This window comes from Phacochoerus africanus, chromosome 2, assembly GCF_016906955.1.
Source record: "Phacochoerus africanus isolate WHEZ1 chromosome 2, ROS_Pafr_v1, whole genome shotgun sequence".
Classification (NCBI taxonomy): domain Eukaryota; kingdom Metazoa; phylum Chordata; class Mammalia; order Artiodactyla; family Suidae; genus Phacochoerus; species Phacochoerus africanus.
This window is the reverse complement of record NC_062545.1, coordinates 131,002,360-131,019,622: the sequence shown is the minus strand read 5'-3', so window position 1 is coordinate 131,019,622 and position 17,263 is coordinate 131,002,360. Positions and strand designations below refer to the sequence as shown.

General features: G+C 39.3%; 2 protein-coding genes across 9 annotated transcripts in view; one reads left to right on the top strand and one right to left on the bottom strand.

Annotated features, from left to right (window-relative positions):
• The window catches only part of TMEM87A (transmembrane protein 87A), a 44,578-nt gene extending 34,127 nt beyond the window's left edge, over nt 1–10,451 (bottom strand). For 2 of the 3 annotated variants that reach the window (XM_047766604.1, XM_047766603.1), the window contains exons 1-4: nt 10,296–10,451; nt 8,973–9,033; nt 6,192–6,277; nt 2,593–2,706 (exon numbers count right to left, since the gene is read on the bottom strand). In XM_047766604.1, the coding sequence (XP_047622560.1) occupies nt 2,593–2,706; nt 6,192–6,277; nt 8,973–9,033; nt 10,296–10,451 (417 nt within the window). Of the gene's footprint in view, nt 1–2,592; nt 2,707–6,191; nt 6,278–8,972; nt 9,034–10,115; nt 10,248–10,295 lie in introns of those variants that run through there. The other variant, XM_047766605.1, reaches the window with a different exon arrangement.
• The window catches only part of GANC (glucosidase alpha, neutral C), a 77,368-nt gene continuing 70,554 nt past the window's right edge, over nt 10,450–17,263 (top strand). For 3 of the 6 annotated variants that reach the window (XR_007133109.1, XM_047766598.1, XM_047766599.1), the window contains exons 1-3: nt 10,450–10,841; nt 13,028–13,090; nt 14,883–14,991. Coding sequence is in view for 5 of the 6 variants with exons in the window: in XM_047766598.1 (XP_047622554.1) it covers nt 10,450–10,841; nt 13,028–13,090; nt 14,883–14,991 (564 nt within the window). In the remaining variant the exon portion in view is untranslated. Of the gene's footprint in view, nt 11,527–13,027; nt 13,091–14,882; nt 14,992–17,263 lie in introns of all 6 variants that reach the window. The other 3 variants (XM_047766600.1, XM_047766602.1, XM_047766601.1) reach the window with 2 other exon arrangements.

Below are 17,263 nucleotides of genomic sequence, written 5' to 3'. Positions count from 1 at the left end.
TAAAACCCTGCTGGGAACTAAAAAATGTCAAATCAAACTGGCCACTCGACTTCTCCATAAGATCATACATATTTAAGAATGACAAAACCCTAGAGAGAAGATACATGCTCTGGATAAAGACTAAAGGGATGTTATAGCTCCCCCTTTTTTTTTTGTCTTTTTGCCTTTTTCTAGGGCCGCTCCCTCGGCATATGGAGATTCCCAGGCTAGGGGTCTAATCAGAGCTGTAGCTACCAGCCTACACCAGAGCCACAGCAACTCGGGATCCAAGCTGCGTCTGCAACCTACACCACAGCTCATGGCAACGCCGGATCCTTAACCCACTGAGCAAGGCCAGGGATCTAACCTGCAACCTCAATGGTTCCTAGTCGGATTCGTTAACCACTGCACCACAACGGGAACTCCTATAGTTCCCTTTCTTTCTACAGAGTAGTAAAATGGGGCTCAAAGCTATAAAGCTCTAGATGAAGAAATGAGATCTGATCCTAAGATTCCAACCCCTGGAGCCCACTGCTCTTTTCAATACACACCCCATGCCCATACTAGTTACCTTTCTTACCAGTTATCAGCACATAAAGCATTATTCCTCCTGAGGAATTAGGGCGTGCGTTTCAACTCTATTACATTACACTGGAGGGGAGGAGACCTTATGAATACAGATTTATACCAAAACCCTGGAAAGATTATAGCAGATCTAAAAGTACTAAGCCCTGGGCAACAGTATGCATACAACAGGACACTTTCCACAATCAAATCCAAGAAAGGCCAACCAATCCTCCTAGCTTGGGAGATAATTTTGGAAAACCTACCAAAAACCCCCTATTCAACCCCACATCATGCCTAGCTATCTTTTTCCACCATTCTTCTACTATTTTAAAGGTATTTTCTTTTTCTTCCAAGTCCATAAAATCTATGTTATAATAAGAACTCAATCCTTGTAGTTCAAATATCAATTATTTCATCTGTTTATTACATAACTATTAAATTAAAGCTTTCTTATCAATAAACTTTACTTCTACAAACTAGACAGAAAACTTAGTTTTCCACAAAATCCTTGCCTCTTCAAGGCAAGCTGCTAAACATTCTGAAGCAGTATTTTAATGCAATAAAAACAAAGCAAAGGCTACAGTTAAAGTTAATTTTTTTCAACACCTATAAATATGTAAGTTTTTCTATCAAAATTTTGGGGTCAGATCCTGCTCCTAAGAAAAGAGAATTTTATATAAGTCCCTTGTAATCATATAAACCCCATTTATAGGATTACATACATGAAAGCATTAAAATACATAATATTGGAGTTCCCATCATGGTGCAGTGGAAACAAATCTGACTAGGAACCATGAGGCTACAGGTTCAATCCCTGGCCTCGCCCAGCAAGTTAAGTATCTGTCATTGCCATGAACTGTGATGTAGGCTGCAGACGTGGCTCGGATCCCAAGTTGCTGTGGCTGTGGCGTAGGCCGGCAGCTGTAGCTCTGATTAGACCCCTAGCCTGGAAACCTCTATATGCTGCAGGTACGGACCTAAAAAGTAAAAAAAAAAAAAAAATGGTAATAATAAATAAATTAAATTAAATATATATTATTCACCTCTTTCCCTTTATTCAAAAAAAAGATATAAAAATCAACCCTTTGATTTCAGGTCTACCTCAGTAAATTCTAAAAGTGCTGATTTTTCTGGGACATGTTAATGAAGTGAGATGACAAGAGAATTACAAATCAGGGGTTTCAGGAGTTCCCGTTGCAGCTCAGCAATAACAAATCCAACTAGTATTCATGAGGACGTGGGTTCAATCCCTGGCCTTGCTCAGTGGGTTAACATCTAGTGATGCCGTTGAGCTCTGGTACACATTGCTATGCCTATGGCATAGGCTGGCAGCTGCAGCTCTGATTCAAACCCTAGCCTGGGACCTTTCATATGCTGCAGGTATGGCCCTAAAAAGCAAAAAAAAAAATTTTTAAGCTGATTAAAGGTTCAATAAAGAAAATCTGGTATATACCTACTTACAATGGGATATTATTTAGCCTCAAAAAGGGATGTATTTTTGATACATGCTATATACATGAACCTTGAAAACACTCTGTTAAAGAAGCCAAAAAATATTATATGATTTTACTAGAACAGCCAAATTCACAGAGAAAGGATACAGAATTGTTGTTACCAGGGAAGTGGAGGTGAGGGCGGGACTGAGGGTTATTATTTAATGGTTGTGAAATATCAGCTGCAGGTGATGAAAAAGTTTTGGAGATGCCAATGGTGACAGTTGCACAACAATATGCATGAACGTAAAAGTCACTGAATAGGACTGAACGTAAAAGACACTTAAAAATATTTAAAATGGTAAATTTTATGTTAAGAGTATTTTACTATACTTTTAAAAAATTGGGGGTTTGCTTTTTAAACACAAAGGAAAGTACATCCTCTCTTCGATGAGATTAATATTTAAGTGGCTGACTATGTACCTATCAGAACACACTTCTAACTTATTTCTGCCAGAAGAAGGAATTGAGGAATGGGAAACAGATGGCTTCCAAAACACCAACATCACATTTTCACCTCTTCTACTTCCCTTTGACTACTATCACACATTACCTGTGCTTTAAAGAGTTCACTGCCGTTCTGGAACAATTTTGATGATGTTTGATATTTCCCAGACAAGCCTTTTTTTTCCTTAAGATTTTCTAAGTATGTCTCCACTTCTTCTGTCTGAAAAAAATGAAGAAAATACCAAACATTTAACTTACTTTTTACACGTAAGATATTTAAAAGATAACAAATAGATTGCCTATGATACAAATACAGTTTCGGATTTGCCATTTTAAAAAAATTAACAGCATCAGATAAAGACTCCAAGTAATAGTATTCAAGACTCTAACAGTATTAGACTCTAGAGTAGAGCATTCTAGTCTAACTCACAAAAGGTAGTTTCTCTAAAAATTCTACGAAGACCAGGAACCTGTCAAGAGTCCAGAAGGTTTTGTCATAAGAAAATACATTTACAAGAGTTACTTGACTAAATTAACAACACCAATAAAAATACTTGTGCTCCTAAATAGATAAACTAGAGCACAAAAGTGCTATAGCCATTCATAGCCCACTAGTAATACTCTGAAAAAACTTATCATTTCTGGAGTTCCTGCCATGGTGCAGCGGAAACGAATCCGACTAGAAACCATGAGGTTGCAGGTTCAATCCCTGATCTCACTCAGTGGGGTGAGGATCTGGCGTTGCCATGAGCTGTGGTGTAGGTTGCAGACGCAGCTCAGATCTGGTGTTGCTGTGACTGTGGCGTAGGCTGGCAGCTGCAGTTTCAATCAGACCCCTAGTATGGGAACCTCCATGTGCCACAGATGTGGCCCTAAAAAGACAAAAACAAAATAAAACAAAAACTTATCATTTCTGTAGTTTCATCCATCAATCAGTTCAGTGATTTTTCTTCCACAACAACATCCCTAATCTCATTGTGTTTTTTTTCCTAAGCTCCAATTTCACATCTCCAACTATCTGCTTGTCATTTCCATAATTCTGGCGCATGGCAGTCCAAAATAATTTTTAACTTCTCAACTTGTACTACCTACAAAGACTGAATCTTCTAAGCTCTTGACCATCCTACCACAAGTTTCAAACCTAAGAAGTTTTTAACTAAATTCAATTAGTTACCAATTAGGAAAAACAGATCAACTATATTCTGGAGATAGCATCATTTCTCTTTTAGTTGTTCAGCCCTGTAAGTCCTCATCATAGCTATCTTACCAAGTGCTGTATAACAAAAGCCAAACACAATCACAAACACTACAAAAAAGATAATGTAAAACTCTAATACGAGGCAGAAATTCAAAGGTTTAAAAAACCAACTGGAGGAGTTCCCTTGTGGCTCAGCAGGTTAAGGATCCAGTGTTGTCAATGCTGTGGCTCTAGTTACAGCTGTGGTGTGGGTTTGATCCCTGGCCCAGGAATTTCTGTGTGCCATAGACATGGCCAAAAAATTAATTAAATTAATAAATAATTTTTAAAAACCCAAGGGAGTGATGGACAATTTTTAAAGATTAGTCATATTATTTTTGAAAAGAAACCTCAAGAATAGTAGGGGAAATGTTAAAAAAAGAAAAGAAAAAAGAGAGAGGAAGGAAGGGAGGGAGGGAGGGAAAGAGAGCAAAAGGAAAGGAAAAGAAAGGAGCAAATAGGGGGATGGAACAGAATAGAAATGGCCTAAAAAATGTGTCTAGAAGCCATGTTTCTTCAATGTTCAAGTACAATGTCCTATGGCAATTCTGAAACTGCCCAAGGGCAATTTCATGAGGTCTAAGAAGTCAAAGCTATTTTCATTTTCACCATGTACCTAACTGTACTAGCAGTCATTGTACTCTTCAGTCATAAAATTACAGAAGGAAAAAAAAGTCAGTTTTACATAAGAATGCCCTTGATGAAGCAGTAAAAATTATTAATATCATTAATTCTGGACCTTTGGGTACATGCCTTTTAAAATATTCTATCAGACAAAATAAGAAATATATAAAATACTATAAATGATTGACTTAAGGTAAAGCACTTTGCAACTGTTTTAACCTATAAGCTAAACTATTCGCTTTTTTCATTGACCTGAAAGACTGATCAACAAACTACAGTAATTCAGAATTGATTATTTGGGAGATATTTTCTTGAAAAATGGGCAAAGGGAGGCTGTCACATGGAGGAAGACAACTGACAGTATCCATTGTCAATGATAAAATTTGAACTTTCAAGCAAAAACTGGAATTTTGGAAAATTTGCATGTTCGTCACCATGAGGATAATAGCTTCCAATACTTAAGGAGCTTCTGATGAGACCAAAAGGTGATATTAGCGAATGCAATTCTGAGTTAATTGTAAAATGAATTAATATTTGGAAGGTTTATATAATTCAGTAAACCAGTATTTTCTAAATGATCAATGAAAGAAAATGCAAAATCAGACAGGAGTAAAAGACCAAAGTATAAGACACATCAATATATTTTAACATAAAAGAGCACAAAAAAGTTCAATGAAATGGTTTCAGTTTCTACACTGCCACTAATCTCTGAGAAACTCCACTTGTTACAGCTGGGTATAGAATCAACAATATCCATAATTATTTCACAACATTATTAAAATCCCTTACCAACTAACCAATATCTGTGTGAGGCCCTATTTTGTGCATAAACTTCAACCAAAATAAATATCACAACAGACTGAGTAAAGAAGGACATAAAAGAATCCAGCTAGGAGTTCCCATTGTGGCGCAGTGGAAATGAATCCAACTAGGAACCATGAGGATGCGGGTGCGATTTCTGGCCTTGCTCAGTGGGTTACAGATCTGGCGTTGCTATGGCTGTGGCGTAGGCTGGCAGCTGCAGCTCGGATTGGACTCCTAGCCCGGAAACCTCCATATGCTGCAAGTGCAGCCCTAAAAAGCAAAAAAAAAAAAAAGAATCCAGCTAACTTCCATCACACCAGATAGTAAACAAACAGAAAACAGATTTGCAAAATACAAAATAACACCGTGCTTCCTGTTTTTTTTTTAATATTTTTCATTTAAAAAATTACTTTTTCAAATATAATGGAAAAATGAAAATCACATAATTAAAATATATATGCTTTTTATATTAAAAAGCAGTGAGCTTATTATAGTTTTTTAAAATAAATATTTCTCTAGTTTTAATTTCTCTTTAATTTTTTTTATTTTTTGCTTTTTAGGGTTGTACCTGCGGCATATGGAAGTTCCCAGGCTAAGGGTCAAACTGGAGCTGCAACCATCAGCCTACACCACAAACATAGCAACACCATACTGAAGCCACATATTCGAGCCAGACCACAGCTCACAGCAACTCCGGATCCTTAACCCACTGAGCAGGGCCAGGGATTGAACCCACATCCTCATGGATACTAGTCCAGTTTGTAACCCGCTAAGCCACAACAGGAATTTTTTTAATTTCTAATACAGTAACCCACATGAACAAAGACTTTTGGGGGTTTGTAGTAATTTTTAAGAATATAACACAGTTCTGAGGCCAAAAAGTTTGAGAACTGATTATACAAGTATGTCTGCAAATTGGGAAGCAAGATTCTAGTTTCAGCTCTTCTCCACAGCTACATGACACTAAATCTTCCACCAGTTTGGGACCCAATGATTTCTTAATGCTAAAAAAAGAAGCCTGTGATTTTTATGTTCCATACCTTGAAGTTGTATATCTCATTGTAACAGTCAGCACTTTTCAGATACCAGGTTATATTCAAAGATACGTCACAAGGTTCTCCATCAACTATAAAAGAAAAAAGCTTTGTGAATAAGACTATTCCCAAACAAGGATTTTTCCCTAAACTATTATCCACATCCTATTTATTTCCTGCTAAACTAAGACATTCAAAAGACCATCCCTTCTCCAAACAGAAAGTAATGAAGTAATAAATGTAAAAAGAACTAGATATTCTTCAGTTAAAAGTAAGAATTGCTGTTCATAGAAAGAAATAGCAGTTAAGCTGTTTTTAACCTTGAAACAAAATAAACAAAAAGCAAACCTGGCTGGGGAACAAAGGAATAGCAAAAGCCAAGATAAAAGATTAGGTTATTCTCAAAACCAATCTCAGGGGACCTCATGAAATCATAGAAGCCTCATATAACTCACTAAACATAATTTAAAACACAATATTCTAGTGGACCAAAGCATTAGTCTAAAGACTTAGGAGTGTAAATCTGATTAGTTGTCTCAGCTGGGGGAAATCAATATTCCCTTTTATATGTGACTCCAGGTGAAGAAGGGAAAACATACTAGAGATATCTACTTTGTGCAAATGTGACAAAGACAAGTATGATGGCATCTAGGAACCTACTTTTGGTTCTTAACAAAAGAAGCACATCTAAAATTATAATTTTCCCCTTTGTTTTGTTTTCTGAAACTAATTTTTATATGGCATACTTTTTTAAGGCTCAAGTAAAATATACAAGAATTTGATGTGTTGAATTTATGGAAATGATAAAAAGGACACTGTAATCTTGTTATGAACTACTCATAAGAACCATACAAAGAGGGATTAAGTAAATAAAAGCAAGTAAGAAAATGCCTTAAACAGGAGATTTGCTGGGAAATGTGCCTGCAAAAATACTATTTACATTAAAGACATTCTTTACAACTTTAAATGAATGGCTTTAAGAGACATTAAAAATGGGTTCTGCCAATTTCATGGAAATCTATAGTATTCCATACCCACAAAAGCATGAAATTAGAGACAAGGATAAGTATGAGAAAACAGAGAGAAGTAATATAGTGAAAGACAATGCAAATTTTAAGAAGCCGCAAATCCTCCAAAAACAATGAAATGTAGACACTTCAAAATATGCAGCTGGGAGTTCCCGTTGTGGCACAGTGGAAATGAATCCGACTAGCAACCATGAGGTTTCAGGTTCAATTCCTGACCTCGCTCAGTGGGTTGAGGATCCGGCATCGCTGTGAGCTGTGGTGTAGGTTAGACGTAGCTCAGATCCCTCGTTGCTGTGGCTGTGGTGTAGGCCAGCAGCTGTAGCTCTGATTAGACTCCTAGCCTGGGAACCTCCATATGCCGCGGGTGGGGCCCTAAAAAAGCAAAATATGCAGCTTGGGAAACAACCATTAGAAAAACCAGTAGCTGGAGTTCCTGTCGTGGCTCAGTGGTTAACAAACCCGACTAGTATTTGTGAGGATGTGGGTTCAATTCCTGGCCTTGCTCAGCGGGTTAAAGATCCAGTGTTGCCATGAGCTGTGGTGTAGGTCACAGATGTGGCTCAGATCCTGTGTTGGTGTGGCTGTGGTGTAGCCCAGCAGCTATAGCTCCAGTTCAATCCCTAGCATGGGAACCTCCATATGCCATGGGTGTGGCCCTAAAAAGACCAAAAAAAAAAGAAAAAGAAAAACCATTAGCCAAAATACAGATAAGAGGAGACTACATAATAAAAGGCTAGAATAGCAAAGAGGTTGTCAGGCTACTCCAAAAGAAAAAATACTGCTATCCCTCAAAGCTACTCTTTATCTAGTAAGGCAACTTCACAAGAAAGCCCAGTGTGTCAAGAGTAAGATTTGATTTAAACCAAACTTAAATCATTAGTCAGGAGATCATACTTCCATAGACGAAGCATATTCTTCATTGAAATTCTACCTGCCCCCTTCATCACCATAGCATAAGCTCAATGAGATAAAGGGTTTTTCCTATCACTGCCCTGCCATCTAAAACAGTGTCTAGCACATAGTAGGTTTTCTGTAACTATTTACTAAACGATTAAAAGAATAAAAGTACCCAACAATGACATAACTTTGCACTTTCATGGAAAGAAATATGCATAGCTGCACACATGGATGATCTGATCTTGAAATGAAGCTGCCTATCATCATTCATTCTCTAAAATAAAGCCAGTTGCAGAAATAAAATACAGCTTTCCTTTAATACACAATGGGGTATTTTGGATTCAGATACGTGGTTTTCCCACTGGACAGACTTGTTTTGTTCTACATAATCTCTATTTCCTGGTTATTATCTTTGAGCTTCCTCTTCCAAAGATCCAAGTAGTACAATACTCCTGCAAACAAAAGCTTTACTGAACATATTTGTTCAGAGCCAATGGTCTGCAAACCTAGATCATGTGTCCAGTAAACATCTAACATGCACACAAAAGCAAAATCAGTGGTTCTTTCTCTGACTCAGGACAGATTAAAACACCATGCAGGCAATCAACCAACACAATCTGTCTAACTATATACTGTAAACACCAGAAAAACAAGAGAAGAAAATAAAGTTCACACAACTAAGTATTCTGAAGATTATTCAGTGAAAGGATCTTAGTTATACTACATATGTTTATTCTTAGACAGTGCTGGACTATTAAACTTCAGAACTTATGTTGCTCATCAGAGGTAGAAAACAGGTAATTTAAAAGTTTGAAGACCACTCAAAAACTCAATAAAACTTCAGGAAATGCAAAAAACTCACATTTCAGGAAGATAGTAGTATTTTTGAAGAGGATCTTTCCGAAACTAAAATAATTTTTCCCCTGAAAAGATAAAGAAGAGAAAGGATAATTAGCATCAAATCACTTTAATCCCCAAAGCAGCATGCAACTGGTATAAAAACCTAAATTTATAAAATGTTCTAGTTAGTTTTCTTAACACACATACAAAAAATGCATAAATATCCTTCCTTTTAGTAAAATTCAACCATATCCAAACTGCAGGATTTTGAAGCTTGGTGCGGAGACATGATTTTTTTTCCACAGGCCATGAAGCAAGGACTCCGGAAGGAAGGCTCCTATAAATCCTCAGATAACTTAAATCTTCATGGAAGGTACTCTTTAATCGGTTCACTCCTTTTACTCACTGATCATTGTCTAGAATAACCAATCATTTCTTCAAATAAAGTATTCTATGAGCAGATGGCCAAATTCAACTATCAACCATTATACAAGTAACAATACCTAAAACTGAGAACCTGAAGATCTTCACCAACTGAACAAAAGCTATAATTCCTGCCATATCAAAAGCTCAAATAAGATTTGGGCATTACAACCAGTGAGCAGAGCAGAACAAAAAAAACTACTGTGATTTTAATAAGACTAATGACTTCTGGCATTTCCTGCCAGCTTGTGATTTATCAGCTCACAGGACTATAGCTCTTACTCAAAGGAGGTTTTAAAAGGGCCGAGGGTCAACCTATCTAGTTAATTTACCCAGAAGAAAAACTAACTTCTCACAATAAATTTTAGAATACTATTTCTTCCGTTTTGTCCACTCTCACATTAGACTACATTCCAAATGCTTAGGCTTCCTAATCACATGGCAAAGCTTAGAATAACTATTTCAAAGTCCAAACAAAATCAAACAGCTTCACAAGTAGAATCATCTAGTAGCCAAAAAATGAAGAGGAAGAAAAAGAAAGATGTCTATTTACATATCCCTCTCATTCAACCCGGAGTCATAAGATTCTGCGAAAGTTCAGCTGAAAAGAAAAACCACTTTCCACATATACATCAAGTTTACATGCTTCCAGTCAAAGTTCTCTGACTTTGCTGATAAGGAACCGCTCCATCACCACTCTCCGTTTCGGAAACGACCCTGGCATTACTGCTAATCTACCCACAGAAGTGTGGGGCTTTCCACTCCCGGTAGGTGAGTCCACGTTAACCAAGGACACAAACACTCCCGGCAGTCCCACCCCTTTGGAAGCGTACTTTGGCGGAACCTTCCTGGACCCCATGGGCCGCCGTAGCCCCACCCCCTTACTCTTCCAGGCTCAGTTTCTCCTTAAGTGAACACTCACCAACGATATCGGTATGTGCCACTTGGATCGGTCGGCAGCTGCCACGGATGCCGGTCCTACACCGAAATGTGACAGTGGGGACGTGGGAGCCCCCAGAAGAAGAAGAATGACAGGCAACACCTGAAGCCACGCAGCCGACGCCATCTTCACAGCCATGGAGTGCCTACCGAAAGTACTTCACCTTCTTCCGGTTCGTCCCGCCCTCTTCCGGCTCCCCTCTGGGGGCGGGATCATCCGGGTCCTCAAAACCGCAGGGGGCGTGTTTGTTTTGCGACTCAGCAGCCCCTCCTTCAGGCACACGTCACGGCCTGGTGTGAGGCTTTGTACCTACTGCGCAGGCGTCATCTTGCTGTCACCTAGTCACCTTGGAGCGCTAGGATCATCGCCAAAAGCCATCGCCGAGTCTCTCGACTCCTCTACCTTAAGGGTTTGGGGACCAGACAAGAACCCCGTGGGGCGTTTGGCTCTCTCCTCCTCCTGTTGGCCCCTGTCCCTCATCCCTTCTGAGTCCGAGTCAAATGCCGGGGCCAGGAGTCTAGGAAAGCCGTAAGTCTGGCTGCCTACTTAAAGTCTAGTATTGAGTTCTAGGTTTCCGGAGGTATTTAAGCAAAAACTGGAATTTAGCCGGGGTGGAGTATAAGCGATTCCTAAACTGGACTGTGTAACAGATAACTCCTTTTAAAAAACCTCTTCTGGCCCTTAAGTCTGTGATGTAGATGTTGGCCGGCGCACATCAACTTAGAGCGGCCACCCGGCCGGCACTTCCTACTCACAACTAAAACCGGGAGAGAGTGGGTCAGTTTTCAGTATCTGTGGCGTGACCGTCACTGAGAAAGATCTGCAGAAGCTTCGCCCAAGTCACGCAGACCGTCTTGTTATTTCTTGGTTCTCAGTCTCAGGGTTTTCATTCTCTGGGTCTGAGTACACGCCCCCTCTGTTGCAGAAACCTTTTCGGTTCCTAATGAAGGTAGTTCCTGACCAGCCACTCAAAACCAAGAAAACTTTGCCCCCAAAAAACTAGTAGAAAGACTAGTTTGGGCGTGGGAATCCCAGGAGCAGGTGTCAATTTGTCACTCCTTGAGAACCTGGAGCCCCAGAAACTTGACGGTGGTAAAGCGCTGGTGGTTATTTAGAGAGACAATCTGAGACCGCCTGGGGCCTTTGCCTGAGAGCTGGGAGCCTGGTGAAGTGACTGGGAAGCCATGGAAGCAGCTGGGAAAGAGGAAATCAGGTAAAGTCCCAGTAGTCCAGCAGGTACTGACTCCAGGGCCCACGGAGGCAGGCAGAACCTGGAAATAACATTCTGGCTTTGAAGATTTTATTGACTTTGATTGCGCTTATTTGCACGTTTGGTATTTGTACATTAAATTTATATCTTTTCAATTCTCCAGAGAATTAGGTGATATTAATAGCCCCGCATGAAGTATTTTCAAGATAGTTAACAAAACTGGAAGAATTGTTATCAGAACTCTTAACACATGAATTTCAAGCATGTAGCTTTCCAAATTCCGCTGTATACACCTCTTCCTGAAGCATTCCAGAGTACATTCTTCAAAGCTGGAAAGAATGCTAATTTCTCTAATCTTTGCACACTTGATCCAAAGAAACAGTGACAAAGGCTCAGTGAAGGATTTGATTACTGCCATGATAAACCATGTCCAAGTGTGTTTGTCTGAGCTTGTTTTCATAATATTTTGAAATAGTATTCAGTTATAGCTTCCTACGTAATCATGGTCATACTGACTACAGATGTATTCACTGTGTCTCATGCATGAAAGTCAATGTGGGTTTTTTTTTTTCATTATAGCCTGTAGTTGTTTTATTTTTTGTCTTTTTGCCATTTCTTGGGCTGCTCCTGCGGCATGGAGGTTCCCAGGCTGGGGGTCTAATCCGAGCTGTAGCCGTTGGCCTACGCCAGAGCCATAGCAGCGTGGGATCGGAGTGGATCCTTAACCCACTGAGCAAGACCAGGAATTGAACCCGCAACCTCATGGTTCCTAGTCGGATTCGTTATCCACTGCGCCACAACAGGAACTCTGCCTGTAGTTGTTTTAATCAGTATATGTTAAATACATATACTCAAGTAGCAATATACATACATCTTGATCATGTTCTCTTCAGAAACAGCTTTTCTGGAAACTTGATTTTAAAAAACATTGGCCCCTAGGTTGTCAGCATCATCTTAAAAGCAAAGGATTTTCCTTCTCCATTGGTTTCTATCCTTATTCTGGCACCTTGCACATACCTCATTATAGCATCTGTCATGTTGATTTGTGATGTCAGGCTCCCAAAGAAAGCTTGAACACAGTCCTTGTGTTATTATGGCCCTAACACAATTTTGCAACACAGTGGTTTATGTGCCATGTTTAACTAGAATTAAAGAAGGTGCAGGAGTTCCTCTCGTGGCTCAGCAGAAACAAATCCGACAGTATACATGAGGACACGGGTTCGATCCCTGGCCTCAGTGGGTTAAGGATCTGGCTTTGCTGTGAGCGGTGGTGCAGGTTGTAGATGTGGCTCAGATCTAGTGTTGCTGTGGCTCTGGCATAGGCCAGCGGCTACAGCTCAGCTCTGATTCGACCCCTAGTCTGGGAACCTCCATAAGCTGTGGGTGTGGCCCTAAAAAGACAAAAATAAATGAATAAAACAATAAAAAAATAAAGACAGTACAAAAATTGGATTTACAAACCCCATGTAAAATAGGTTTCATAAAATATAGGTTTTTTTTTTAGTGTTGAAGATGAAGCTGTGGATAAAAACATTTTCAAAGACTGCAGCAAGATTGCTTTCTACAGGTAAGGAGAGGAAATGTATGACCTAAGTAAAAGAGTTCTGAAAATATTTCAAAACTGATGTTTATTAAATTTTTGAGAATAGGCTTTCTGAAGAAAGAGTCAACTAGGAAACTCAGTATTAAGGAGTTTATCGGATAGAAGACATTCACCTCTACTACTTTAATTTGCTGTTGTATTTTATTAATATGTTCTTATTAATTATGATTAATTATATAATTATACATTATCATTAAAATTACTATATTAATAAACAGGTATTTTCAAAGTCAAAGCTTTTTTAAAGTAGTGTTAAAATTTTGAATCTTTGAAAAGGTAATACTTTTACATGGTTCAAAAATCAAATAATATAAAAAGATACACATTGAAAAGTGTTACTGTCATTCCTGCCCCCTTCCACCCCATTCCAAATCTTTCCCTGTAAGTAACCAGATTTATTCATTTCTTATTTATCCTTGCAATATTTCTCTTTGTGGATGCATATATTCTTTTTTTTTTTTTTGTCTTTTTAAGGCCACACCTGTGGCATATGGAGGTTCGAAGACTAGAGATGGAATTGGAGCTGTAGCTTCTGGCCTATGGCGCAGCCACCACAACTCAGGATATGAGCCACGTCTGCAATCTACACCACACCTACTAAGCAAGGCTAGGGATCAAACCTGCGTCCTCAAGGATGCTAGTCAGATTCATTTCTGCTGAGCCACAATGGGAACGCCAATGCGTATATTCTTATATCACTGCCATTCTTATGCCAAGTAACTTTCTGTAGACACTTGTATAGGTCTTTTTTTTCTGCTTCATAATTATTGTGAAGCCCTCTACATGAGTATATGGATTGTCCTCCTTTTAGAGCTCTATAGTATTCCATTGGGTGGATTTTAGAATTTATTTATAAATTCTAACATTTATTCAGTCTCTCGTCAGTTGCTATACGCTTGTATCTTTTTAAGATGTTTCTTTTTTTCCATTATAGTTGATTTACTAGACCCTTCGATTGTTTTCAGTCTTTGCTATAATGTCACTGCCACAGTGAAAAGCTAGGCATATGTCATTTTGTACACGTGCAGGTATATTTTTAGGATGAATTTCCAGGAGTGGGACTACTAGGTCAAAGAGTAAATGTATTTGAAATTTTAACTATTACCAGATATCCTTCCATAGAGATTGTGTCATTTTGCACACCCATCACCACTATAGGATTGCCTGTTTCCCCAGAGCCTCAAAAAATATTTCTTTAAAATCTTTTTTTTTTTTGACTGTCTGCCTTTATGTGATCCTGAAACTGAAATCCCCAAAAGTTATACAATTTTCTACTTTATTCACACTATATAAATGAAGAAAATCGTATCATTTTAATTATGAACATATACCTTAGAGGGAATTTTATAGTGAACTCCTGGTCACCTTGTCAAACCACTGAATTATGTTGGATAGCCACTAGAATTTAGAGAACTTCTATTAAAGTGTACATTTCGTGGGAAGAGGGACAGAAGTCAACAAGCTAATAAATGTCAGCTATGAAAACTGCCCACCTTCTCAATAAAGGGGACAAAGTACCATCCTTGAGCAGTATTATGTTGAACAGTTTCATTAGTATTCTTCTTTTTTTATTAAGACTCTTATTAATTTTCTTAGCACTCTAAAGTATTCCTGTTAGTGCTTTATTGAAGTACTAATACTGTCTGCCGAACTCACTATCAAAGTTAATTTTAATGACTACCATAAGAATTTATAGTCCTTTGGAGGCTGACAATCACCAGTGGTTCTCAGACATCTGTATACTCCGTATCTGTAGACGTCAGAAACAGCAGCTCTCCAAGAAGTCTACCTATCGGGCATTACTAGACTCAGTCACGACAGGCAAAGATAGCACCAGGTTCCAAATCATCAATGAAGTAGCTAAGGTAAGATAAAACTATTTTCTACAGAGAATTATTTATGTCTGTGTTTATTTGGGTTGAATTAAGTAAATTTCCACAAAGCCTAATTAAACTATGTATGCTTCAGAAGTAAACTCTGTGAGAGAAGTAATGTCATCTTTTTCATAGCTACACTAATACTACTTTAAAAGTCATATGAGGAGTTTCTACTGTGGCTTAGCAGTAACAAACTCAACTATTATCCATGAGGATGCAGGTTCGATCCCTGGCCTCGCTCAGTGGATTAAGTATCCAGCCTTGCCATGAGCTGTGGTGTAGGTCACAGGCGCACATGGATCCTGCATGGCTGCGGCATAGGCTGGCAGCTGCAGCTTCAATTCAATCCCTAGCCTTGGAATTTCCATATGCTTCACATGTGGCTCTAAAAAAATAGCAAAAAAAAGTTATATGAGTATCATATTTCTTTAAAAAACTAGTGCTGCTGCTTATACCACCCATTTTTTTCTGGAGGAATTTTCCCCCTTGCTTGGCATCTGTGAGACCTTTGAGTTCACAGCAGATGATACCCCTGAAGTCTTAGGTCTTTAACTGCTGATCTGAATCTCCCAAACTATACATCCCTTTGTAGCTAAGGTTGATAGCTGTTTTTGGGAAAACATGGGGTAGCACTAATTTCCTTCCTAGAGAGCCATTTGCATGTGGTCTAATAGCCTGAAACCCAGCCAAACCCATGTATCAGGTTCAGCAGAAGCATTTGGTTCCAAGAAATGCCAGGAGTCCACCAGAGACCTTCCAGGAGTCAGTAGGCCTAATACTAGCAGTAAGACCCTTTCTTTTCTCATTTTTCCTGTCATTTGCTCATTTTCCTTCTTGTCTCCAATGTGTCTAACCCCAGAGAGCTGTAGCTGTCCCATGGTCAGGGCAAGAATCCCTTTCCATCCTTGAGTAGGCTCAGTCTGTTGAACACCTGAATAATCCACTGTCATGATGACACATGCCAAAGCAGAAGGACTCTGAATCCCAGAATGGGCCAAAATGCAACTTCTTAATGCAGCTCATACCAGTGGATCCCTTCACATGGTCTTTTCAAGACTATAGGTCAGTTTCTTTATACATACCTCCCTTTGGGTCCTGAAAATGTGAGGGACAGTGCTGTTCAGGTCAGGTGCCAAGACCAGAGCACACCAGCTCTGGGTGCCTTCAAAGGAGAAGAAGCCACAGTCCGGGAGGACCCACAGGAGCTCAGCACAAGACAGCATGGAGCTCAGGAGGAGCTGAAGAGCTGGACAAGCAAGGGCAATTTATGCAGAATATCAGCAACATGGCTCCCAAGACTGAGAACCTTGAGGACCACTTGGAACAGACTCCATGCTCAGGTGCTGGAAATAACAGGGCTGCACGGGGAATCTGCACACTGATCTCAGGCAAATGCATGTAATGTGTATGTTTGGGAAGATTCTAAAATTCTGAGCTCAACTTCATTTTAACATCTTCCTTGCCCCTTGGAGTTGAGATGACTAATAAGGACTTAGGCTGTGTGCCCTCTATCAGTTTGATAGGGACACCATAGATCCAAACAGTAATTTCTGAAGTTGTCTGAACCTCATTTCCTGCTCAGCTCACATAGTCAAAGAGCTTCCATTAGAGGTTGCTTTGGGGGTGAAGTGGTTGCTTCATGGGATTTTTCACATTAGGATGTGGTATGGACATGGTATGGGTGTGGAGATTTTTTATTTTATTTTATTTTATTTATTTATTTATTTGTCAGGGCTGCATCCACAGCATACGGAGGTTCCCAAGCTAGGGGTCTAATCGGAGCTCCAGTTGCCGGCCTGCACCACAGTCACAGCCATGCCGTATCTGAGCCGCATCTGCAACCTACACCACGGCTCACGGTAGATCGTTAACCCACTGAGCAAGGCCTGGGATCAAATGCACGTCTCCATGGGTACTAATCAGATTCATTTCCACTGCACCACAATGGGAAATCCTAGAGATTTTTTTTTAAAAGCTGCATACATCCACTTATTCAAAATGATAGCTTTTTATTTCAGGTTCAGAGAGACAGAGCCTAAAGTCTAAGGGGATCATATTCAGCTCACAGCTGCAGTTCTCACATTTCACTTATGAGGCAGATTCTGACAAACCCAACACACTTAGTGCCTACCTGCCCCCACACCCTGAATGCAATAACTTTGTCATCAAGGTCTGTTGTTAATTTTTAAAATCCTTCTTCCCAATTTCCTTCCCCCAACTTACCCCTTAATAAGCAACCAGGAAACAGAACCAAGCTTCA